The 10966-nt window shown below is 41.4% G+C and overlaps 1 protein-coding gene across 2 annotated transcripts in view; it reads left to right on the top strand.

The window, feature by feature from the left end:
- Nucleotides 1-10966, top strand: part of tmem117 (transmembrane protein 117) — a 30834-nt gene that overhangs the window by 16171 nt on the left and 3697 nt on the right. For both annotated transcript variants that reach the window (XM_025056501.1, XM_008312275.3), the window contains 4 exons: nucleotides 3009-3108; nucleotides 5520-5617; nucleotides 7658-7817; nucleotides 10313-10442. In XM_025056501.1, the coding sequence (XP_024912269.1) occupies nucleotides 3009-3108; nucleotides 5520-5617; nucleotides 7658-7817; nucleotides 10313-10442 (488 nt within the window). The remainder of the gene's footprint in view (nucleotides 1-3008; nucleotides 3109-5519; nucleotides 5618-7657; nucleotides 7818-10312; nucleotides 10443-10966) is intronic.

Here is a 10966-nt window from a genome sequence, read left to right as displayed (position 1 = left end):
AGAGTAGATCATCCATTTTATGACCGAAAAGCAGTGAGAGCCGAGTGACTGGAGTGAATATAAATGGAAGAATTATGAGATTCTCTCAGTGACGCCGTCGATGCAGCAGTTAAATTGCTTTTTGTCCCCATGTTTTGTCTGAAACCAGAGTTGGGTCCAAAACTTAAATGTCTAAAACTTTGTAACCTCTGTGGCGCAAAATTGTAATTTCCTGGAAGTGATAGAACAGGACTATGAAAGGCATTTAAATGTCATTGAATATTATGTCTGAACAAGTGTGGAAAACCTGATAACATTCCTCAGAGGGTTGGAGCTGGCTCCAGTCGGCTGCCTGGCACCAACACTGCTACTGGTGGCTAAATCTACGATTTAGCCGCGGGAGCCATTTTGGGGCTGATTATTCACAGTGTTACTGTACCGATGTTCCACCGCGCTGAACTCCGTCATTAGGTCATCCGCCTCTGAAGGCCATCAAATTTTCACTCAGCATGAGTAAGTCAGTGATTTGTGCCTGTAATCAAGCATTACGAGGAGTCTCCAAACTCATCATACTGCAGGTTCTCCTCTCGACCACAGGAGAAAAAAATGCTCAATTAAATCTGGTGAGAAGGGCAGTGGATTGCAGTGGAGCCTTTTTTTTGTTATTTAGATTTAAAGCCCAGCGTGTGGAGCCAGACAGCATTTCCAGAAGTATCGATCTGAATTTAGAGGGTAAATGACTCCCAACGGGATCTCCTTGGTAACTGGAGCACTGCCCGTCCACTGAATGTCTAACTGACTTAATGCAGATATAAATCGCTATTCTAATCAAGGCCATTTTATTTGTGGCTATGAGTGAGGCAGTACGTCAACTGCAGTACTTGTTTTTTTCCATCAATAAGATCTGTCAAAGCAGTTTAACACGGCCCGCATTGACGGCATCGTTACGAACATTTTCCTATTGTTTCATTCAAGGCAGGGTCAAAAAGTTTGAGGACAAATTCAGAAAAAAAGAAAGTGTAAAACTTTATGGAGAATAAAGCTTTTTTTCCTTGAGCCAACCTCCACTTAAGTCTGAAAGAAAAGTATTCTTTCTTTTGTAGAATTCTGGGGGGTGTCAGAACCTGCTTTTTTGACCAAAATCATGTTTTTAAAATGTTCTTTTGTTAAGAAATACAAAAACAACCAAACAAAAAGGAAAAAAACAGGTAGCGGTAGACCACAGTGTGGAATGATTGACCATGGTAGCAGGCAGGACCCAAATCTGATACTTTGTTTATGAACAAAGTGTGAATTAACAAAACAGAACAAGGTAAAAACAAACTGTTTATGAACAAAGTGTGAATTAACAACACAGAACAAGGTAAAAACAAAAACAAAACAAAAAAACTACCAGGCATTGACTTCAGCAAAACATAAACTACAAGGTATAGACTTCTTCAAAACATGACCAACTAGGAACGACCACACACAGAACACAACAGCACATTGAGCCAACCAGGACAGAGTGAGGAGAGAGGTATATATACAAGGGCACCAGGTGATACCAGTGAGACTAATGACAGAGACACAGGTGAGTGTGATGACACTGATTACACCACAGAGCAGACAGCAGGACCAGGGAACAAACAGACTTCACAGGTTTCAATCCAAGATTAGATAAAAAAAAAGGTTTGCTTTAATATTAATTAATTTTGAAGGTGGGCAAATCTGTTAGTGGTCCAATGATAATTTGGATACATTTTTGTCTTAATTTTTGTTTTAATTCCTCTCATATTTCTAGGACAATTCCATTAATAGTTAATGAAAGAGGTCTGATATTTGATTAAAGTGAGACCAAAATGAATCATTTTGCTTCGTTATTAATTGTTTGCCCTGAACTCATTACACAAAGACAAAACAGGAGCTACATTAACTAACAGCCTAAAAGGATTACTCCTCATGTTTTTGGAGGAGCTCGCCAAATGGACCTCATAATGCAGTCCATTCCAAGATGAAAAAAAAAACAACTTTAATTCAAATGGAATATAAATGTGTAGCAACACACGGGGAGACTCAGCAGAGCACTGAGTGCAACGGAGGACATTTTTATTGTTGTTTGCTATTGGCCAGAAATTACCAACGGAAAACAAAGATATATGGAGCCATTGACTTCAAATACAACCCCTTGAAAGCACAGCCACAGCCCTGCCCAGCGCCATCTATTATATTCATGAGTGTGACCTGTGGGATGGGGGATGGGGTGAGGGGGGCACACCCACCTGCTCCACTGACACTTGCTGCCAGGAGATCAAACAGGCCTCCACGTCCCCCTCTGCTCTGTTATTGCCTCCACAGCTCCAGTCCCATATAGGAGGCGAGTGACCCACTTTTCCCTCCCTCCATGAGCTATTACCTGGAGAAAATGGAGGGATGCTGCGTGAGTGTGTGTGTGTGTTGAGTTGTTTAGTTTGTGGGACAGAACAAAAGCTCTCTCTTTTCCCTACTGTACAGACATGAGAGCACAGAGCAAACGCTGCAGAGAAACCATGTCTTTTCTTATTACATACTATTGTGTGTTTTATTTTATTTTATTTTATTAATCAATCCTTCCTGATTCTGCACAGGAAATCAGGTGAGCTCCCTCAGAACCCACGCTCCAACAGGAGAAGCCCTCGACGGCTCGGCCCTTTTGATTTAAAATCAACTAGACATGAGACAAATTTGCCAAACAAATGGATAATTTGCCAAACGCAGCAGGACGGAATGAAAAGGCCGACGCTGCATAAATTCCATTGCGCTGTTGCAAATTGTTCGCAATCCTCGGAGCTTCTTGAAAGCCCAGCCATCGCTCATTGTTTTCACAGGATTAGATTGATATTGATTGACTCTGACACGTCGCATCATGATATCTTTCTCCTTCCTCCTCGCAGTGACTCCCTCACTGCTGCCCTCGTTCCCTTCTCCTACTCCCTCGGCCCTTACTCGACTTATGACTTTCACCATGGATATTTTATGTCCTTGTCACTTCTGGTCTTCTTTCCGTCCAGGCCTCACATGGTGACAGAGTACATGGGCATCAGGAACGAGAGTTTTATGAAGATTGCCGCTGTCGGGACGTGGATGGGAGACTTCGTCACTGCGTGGATGGTGAGACCCCGCTGTGTTGTGTCAAAGTTTGCAGTTTCACATCAAACAATAATGTTTCAATGGAAGGCCTATGGTATGTCATGTAGTTGATTCTGCAGGTGTAAGATATATGTAATATTTATTTTTTTATACTTACTGACTTGTCTTTTGTCATTTATTGGTTGTACAGATGCATTTTTACTTTCTGTTTTCCTTCAGGACTTTGTTTGTATTTAACAGTACTTTTCCCAAATTAAAATACATTTTTATGAATTTTATTCTTATTTTAAAGCCATTTAAAATCCATTGTATGAATTGCACATCACTAAATTGGGGCCATCAAATTATGAGGCATGATATATGTATCTAATTGTACTTCCTGTAAAATACTGTGCTTTGACATTTTGTGTCTCATATACCATGATGTTATACCTCTGTAGTTAGAGCTGTCATACTGTATTTATTTTTTAATCTGAAACATTTGTTCTGCCGGTACAGAACAGATAACAGCAGGTACAGTATATACACATATTGTTAGTTTATGAATGAGTTAAATCCTATTTTCTTCCAAATTGTGTTTTTGTCTTGAGTTTTCATTTATGACTAAGTATCATAGTATTATGTAACCACTGCATGTGCCTATTTATTTATTTATTATGTAGGTGACTTTGCGCCTCAGGCTAGGACCACCACCTCACAGTAGACCCTTCCTCGTTAACCCACACTACTTTAGGTGTTGTCATCAGGGCAATATTTTGAACTTTTAATTTTTAAACCATATGACCGTCACCTCACAGCTATCTGATCTTTCTCCACTAATGAAAAATTATTCTCACCCAATTTTTAAACCACAGTTGAGCATCACAGTCAGATGAATGAGAACATGGTTCCTGTTTTTATATATATATATATAAAAACCAAGTGCAGGTGTGTTTTCATCTGCCGATGTTCTCACATGTCAAGTCTATTACGGTCGTATCTATGATTGAAGACCTTCTCTTATCTAATATCTAGGTCAGTGAATCCCTCCTATCGTTACTGCTCTCAGCAGCCCAGTTCAATCTGCCTCCAAATCCTTAGGGCAACATCAGGATGTGATGTATAGAGGGTCAGGGGAAACAATGGTTGTGTCGAGAGGGGCAGGGAATGTTGGGGGTAAAAGAACAGCAACAAAAAAAAAACCCTGCACCTTTGTTCGTTCATTTGTCAACATGAGGAGAAATGGAACAATCCCTAGTGGATTTGGAATACCTGTACTGGGAGCACTGGGGCTCTGACATTGGCATGCACAGCAGAGAGAGAATTTGACAAGCTCCTTCACCAGGTCACATTAGTATTCAACAGTACAGACTACAAAGAGAGGGGGTGGGTGGGTGAGACAGGGGTGGGTGAAGAAACAGGGGTGGGTGAAGAAACAGGGGTGAAGGGGAAAAGGAAATGTGGAAGTCTTTTTAAAAGGTGCAAGTGTCTGTGAGGATGTCCAAGACAGAGAGTGAGGCTCTGACAGAGTGCTGATTCCAGAAATTAATCACAGGCTTTTTACACTTTGATTAATTCAACAAAGCACTTGAAAACGACCTCTGTCTCCTGAGGCTCCGCAGATTTAAACCATGTCTTCACTCGCTGAGTGGACAGATCCTGCTCTGTGATGCCGCAGAGTCGGAAACGTCTCATACATTTCCATATTCACTATATATTTCCAATACAAGCTATTATTTCCTGCAGTTAGGCATTGACCCGGCACCTTGATTCTGCATTTGCCTTAGAAAACTGTCTGGAATTGGAATTTTTGTTCCTTTAAAAAATATTCTCAACTCTAGAATCTATCTTTAAATTAATTGACATAAATCAACATTCCTGAAAACCTAACCTTTTCTTTACATAATTCTGAAACAGAGTGTCCGGTGTCGTTGCTGTCTGTCGAGAGTTGCTGTAAAGCAGCTGTCCTCAAAAAGTTGAATCAATCTACAGTTTGTCAGCTGTTCAGTGGCACAAGCTGAGCTTTAACATATTTTAATCTAATTAATTTCACAAATCAATTAAAGCATTTAACACCCTGCCAGCCCTATTAAAACATCAGGTTTATTTGAAAAGATATAAATTTAAAATCCACTTAACCACAGAGCAGTGCAGGGTGAACGATTTTACTGTTTCTGTCTCAACACTCCCTGTATCTATGAAAATAATAAAATTTAATTTGATTAAAAAGACACATTTATATTAATAACTCATTGATTTTGTCATTTTTTTTCTGTCTGATGTTGTGGAAGTACATGTTTATCATCTACTTCCTATCAGTCCCTGAGGCATCAGTGGAGTCGGTCACTGATATGTATCACTCCAAAAGTGTCAGATGAGGCCAGACGAACTGTTGTCGCCGCAAAGATAAAATTTCATTTTTGTCTACGTCTAACCGTCATCCGTTTCCACAGGTGACAGACATGATGCTTCAGGATCAGAACTATCCAGACTGGGGCAAAGCAGCCAGAAGATTCTGGAAACAAGGGAACAACAGGATTGTTCTCTTCTGGTAGGAGTCTCCCTGTTGGTGATGTTATTTCAGAGACGAGGCTTTCACAGGTCGGCAAACTGTGGGTGTTAGGCATCGGATTCCTGTGAATTCAAACTAAAATATTTGTGGCCAACACATCTAACTGTCTGTCTCTGGTAGCAGTAGGTAATGATGTCTGTGACTAACAGGACAAATAGGCTTTATTTAAAAAAAAAAAGAAGTAATTTCACATGTCAGACTAGAGTTGTTGTTTTCATTCTTTCACTGTTCTTGCTAACAGCAAAACAATGTCAAATGTCATTGTCTTTTTTAAACTCCTTTAACAATGAAAAGTTGACTTCTAACGCCACTTTGTTTTCTCATTTGGACATTTTCTGTCCTCTTTAGGAATATTTTGTATAATTTTGCCTAACCTAATATTTATACACAAATACATGATTCTATTATAGCCCTCGTAACACAATATTACTGCCATTTGAAGCTTTAACTTTTGGGACTGCTCCTTTACACTTTTTTACTACTAAGTCAATAGATTAATTTTGTTTGTGTGCATTTGTAAACAGATTAAATTCAATCCCTTCACAGGTCGGTTGGAGCCAATCCCATAAGTCCTTGGTGAGACCATTCATGCTCACATTCACACCGATGGTCAATTAAGAGTGACAGTTGACCTAAAAATGCATGTTTTTGAACTGAGGGAGGAAACCAGAGAACTCAAAAAAAAATTAAAAAACACACGGGAAGAAAATGCAAACTCTAAACATAAAGACTATCAACTCCCACCAGATTTGTTGTTCATGGCCTAAAGTGCTGGGATAAAAACTGTGTCAGTTTATAAACATATGTATATGTGTGTGTGTGTGTGTGTGTTAAGGGGTCCTTCAGCCCCTTTCAGAGCTTCACTCGGTCAATAGCCGTGTTAATCTTCTCTCACTCAGTGTCAGCACCTTTAATTAGAAGAACAGGGTGAAAAATCCCCCCCCCCCGCCCATAGTCTCTTACCACAGAGTGCGACCCTTTAATAACTGCTAAACAACTGCTGCAAACCACGTCTGATAAGGCCACCGATAGAAACGCAAAGTAGGATTGTACGCTTAAAAAAAAAAAAACACACACACTACGTCAGTGCTGCTTGGTTTTACTCGTGTTCATCCTCAGCTCTGCCAGTCATGCAAATGTCCTTTCCATTTTCAGGGTAAAATATAGATGAAGGCGATGAAAGATGCTCCACACATGGATATTTTTGACAATGGAGTTCAACGTTTCCTTTTGTAGAATTTTCCAACCCTTCTTTGACAGCTATTCTAATGAAGGAGGGTTTTCTACATTTTTCTTTTCATGTCGGTTTCCCCCTCGAGGACGTTGTCAGTGCTGGATTTAGAGCCATCATTTAAATCTCTGAGCTTGAAATGTGATTGATTAGCCTGGAAAGAATGAGCAATAATTAAACAGAAGGAAAAAAAAATCGTCCCTTTCTAACAAATGTGCAGTTTCTATCTCCCAGTCAACTGTTGTGAGAAGGCAACACAACAGCAATGACTGAAAAAAGGCACAATCCACAGTGAATCCTATCCTATTGAATAAAAGACAAACAATTTGCATCGTGGGAAACGGGATTCACTGCACTGCAGGAAAATGAAATGTTTTGGCTGCGGTTGAATATGAAAATACCTGGGAATGGAAATGTGTTTGCAGTTGCCGTTTTAAATCACATTGTCTCTGTATCCACAAACGAGAGCGTTTCCTCGCCGCTCCTTCATCTTCCTGAAGGATTTGTCGGCTGCCGTTTTTCAAATCCAGGTAAAATTGTTGTCCGATACAAAGGGTGGGTGAAAACAGAAACTGGATACAGCTTGATTTATCTCCCCTTATAATTGGCTGCTGTGGGTTGTTTGTCTTCCAAGCTTCATAGACTGAACCTCAGCTGTAATTTAATTGTAAAATTCAAGTATTTTACATTGCGTTTTTGGGGGGTTGTCTCTTCTTTTCTCTTCCATAATCTATCTTCTTATCACTCCCCCTCACCTTGGACCTCTGTCTCCTCCACCCCTCCTACAGGGCTGTGCTGATCTCTCTTACGTCAGTGGTGGTTCTGGTCATCAGTACCGACTGGATCAGCTGGGACCACCTAAACCGGGGCTTTCTGCCCAGCGATGAGGTCTCCAGAGCATTTCTGGCCTCCTTCATCTTGGTCTTCGACCTCCTCATCATCATGCAGGTATGTTCTCTCCTGTGGCCAATTAAAACAAAAAAGAAGTGTGGGGGGGAGGGGGGCGCCTTTCCTGGCTTACGCTGCTACCCACTTCAGCCCCCCCACCCTCCACCTAAATCCTATTCATCAATGGTGCGCTGCGGCACAAAGCGTTGCGAAAGGTTTTTGATCATTCTCGGCTGGCGTGGACACAAACACACACACCGACACACACTCATATTCACTTCAACAAACTCCTGCGGTTCACTCTTTCAGTCGCGTCCGGTCCTTTTCCCTCGTCGTTCCCAGATTTTGTCAACAGTCCCACCCTCTCTCCTCTCCTTGTGAACCTAGTCTGTCTTTTAATGATGACTCATAAGAGAAGAGTTTTTCTCACTTTGTCTTTTCTTTTCTCCTCTCTCTCCCACTGTCCTTCCCCACACCAGAGAACGTACATCAATAAAGTCTGTGTCCGTGGCTCATGAATATGGAGATGTGTTTGTCTGGGCAGAAAAATAACACGTGGCTGAGTATGAGGAGAAATGGAGTGAGGAAATGGATCCTCACTCCAAGAGCATCAGGCCAAACATGCATGTGCACGGCTTCGAGCTTCATTTATCCCAGGTCGGCTCTTTTACATGCTGAATTCAGGCATTTCATTACAGTGAAAGGTGGCATTAAGACGCCTTCCTGTAAGGCTTACATTGAGTCTTTATTCCCTGTTTTATTATTATGCTAATGAGGCTGCGGTTGCTTGAGAACATTTTTGAGTCTTACAAATACGGCACTCCACAAAAACTGGCCAATTATGTCACCATTATTACATAATACTGTACGTATTAGCACAATTGTATCAGGGAAACTGAGTTTGAGGCTTATTTATTGGAACTATTTGCTATTTTGAGAATTGTTCTGCAAACTCTGGTGATACGCCCGCGTTCATTTACTCAATTATTGTTAGGCTCTAGACACATTTCTTTTTTTTATTGCTCAACTTTCTTTCTTTTCTTTTTTTCTCACCTCATCTCCACATTTGCAGCCACAGATTGGGCCTAAAATGAAAAACCTGTTTTGACATCTCCGTTTGACACCGCCGAGCCCCGGCCAGACCTCCCGCTGCTTTTCCCTTGAACTCTGTGGTATATCATTCCCCCGGCCGCGCACTGACTGGATCTGTTTATGACAGGGCTCTTCTCATTTTCAGCACAGTGTACAGCAAGAACATTTACTGCAGTTATTTATGAGTCACGTTAACTTCCGCCGTCACGGAGCCTGAGCACTGGCGGACCGCACTACTGTTCCCCAGTCCATAAAAAAACATCATCCAGCCCTTCCAGCAGCTTTACACATTTCCACCGTGGACCACACGGTGACATGGTAATGTCTTACAATCATGAGAAAAAGCGGTGGTTGTTGATCTCCTTCTAATTAAGTCTCATATTAATAATCTGCATTTTCCTCCGTGATTTGAAGGTTTTTTGTGTAGTGTTACTTCCCCTCATGCCCCCCCTACAGGACAATCACTACCATACATATTTACATTCTGACTTCCAGGTATTTTTTTGCAAACTGTGTTCCAGAGACTGGTTGTTTTCCTGAAGGGAGTTGTCTGGCTTGAATGCCATCCCTGGCGGTGCTATAGCAACAGATAGCTGTGGAACCGACGAGAACGTCCTAATTAATATCCAGAGAGCCATCAACAAGCTGTTATTGTGGTCTTACATGATAATGTGGGACAGTGTCGTTCACATGAGGATATACTATACCAATTCTGTAGTTAGCATCGTATGTTAAGACCCTCGGTGTTGAAGCTAACGGTCGATGTAAATGTTTAGAAATATTACATTAGGTCAGGCATCTTTTTTTATCATCATTAAAGCATCACTGCAATGCTGTTTCTACGTCTATATAAACATATAAACACATACAAACGTATACATATATGTCTACATATATGACATACATGACAAACCCTCATGATAGAAAACACAAAGAGCGCTTATTTTTGACTGAAAAAAAAAACCAAAATAAAATAATTATTTGATAGAAATATAAAGTAAAATCCCCTTACATCTTATAGTTTTTCTTTTCGTTTTCCCTTAACGGTAAAAACTACTTTTCAGTTTTAGTGTTTATTTCCTCCAGCCTTAGCACTGATTCCTTTTTCCTAGCCATAACCACAACCTTGACAAAGGAGCTAAATGACACACTGGGGCTCGGACAGCTTGACATTGTGGGTTTAGTGCGTCCGTTGATGTGTTTTGACGTGTTTAAATCTCAGCGCGCAGCGGTACAATCCACAAGCCTGTAAACCCAGTTAGTCTCGCTGTCTACAACAGCTGGCACCATGTTTGACCTCCAGTCCTTGTGTGAGGAGCCTCCGCTGAGATTTAATATCAGCCAGTACAGAGACTTCATTGAACGGATCAGAATCCAGCATCCAGCTGAGGCCGGGCTGTGGCTGCTGTCAGCCTAATCTCTGCATCTCTCTCCCTCCCCCGTGTGTCACATTTGTTTTTCAGGACTGGGAGTTTCCTCATTTCATGGGTGACCTGGATATGAATTTACCTGGTATGTCGACGACACACGTAAAGGTCAAGCTCCCCGTCTGCAAGAGCATCTTCAAAGACGAGTATCACATTCACATCACGGGTAAGACTCCCGCGGAGGAACAGCACATCCACCTTTCCCACGCCTCTGTTCCCAAACTGATTAAAGAACAGAAAGAGCTGAAAACGTCCAGGAGACTGGATTTAACCTGTTTCTGAAACAAGAATGTGCTGTGGTTGGTCTAATTTCCCAGTTTTCTCTGTTGAGTGGTTGGTATTAATTATGGATGTGCTGCTGAATTGGCACACAGGTGCCGGCACCACTGAAATGTTCCCTTTTTTCCCGCCTGTTCCACTTCTCCCCGTCTTGCATGCCAGTCACATCTTTCTTCGTCTTTCTCATCTGTGTCAATGTTCTCAGTCAGTGAGAACGTTTCCCTCCCAAACCGTCCCACTTCACTTTTTTTTCCCCCTGCCGCACGCCGTCAAGGAAGGCGAAAAACCAATGTTCCCGTTCTAAATGTTAAGCTGTTCAAACGCTGGGTGATTCGCTCAAGGTTGTTAACCCTAATTCATCGCATATCCATTAAGCTTTATGGAAATGGATCCATTGCAACGTGATTGGTT

The sequence above is a fragment of the Cynoglossus semilaevis genome, chromosome 6 (assembly GCF_000523025.1).
Source record: "Cynoglossus semilaevis isolate Cse_v1.0 chromosome 6, Cse_v1.0, whole genome shotgun sequence".
NCBI lineage: Eukaryota > Metazoa > Chordata > Actinopteri > Pleuronectiformes > Cynoglossidae > Cynoglossus > Cynoglossus semilaevis.
The sequence above is the reverse complement of the archived record's forward strand: the minus strand, read 5'-3'. Positions and strand labels throughout refer to the sequence as shown.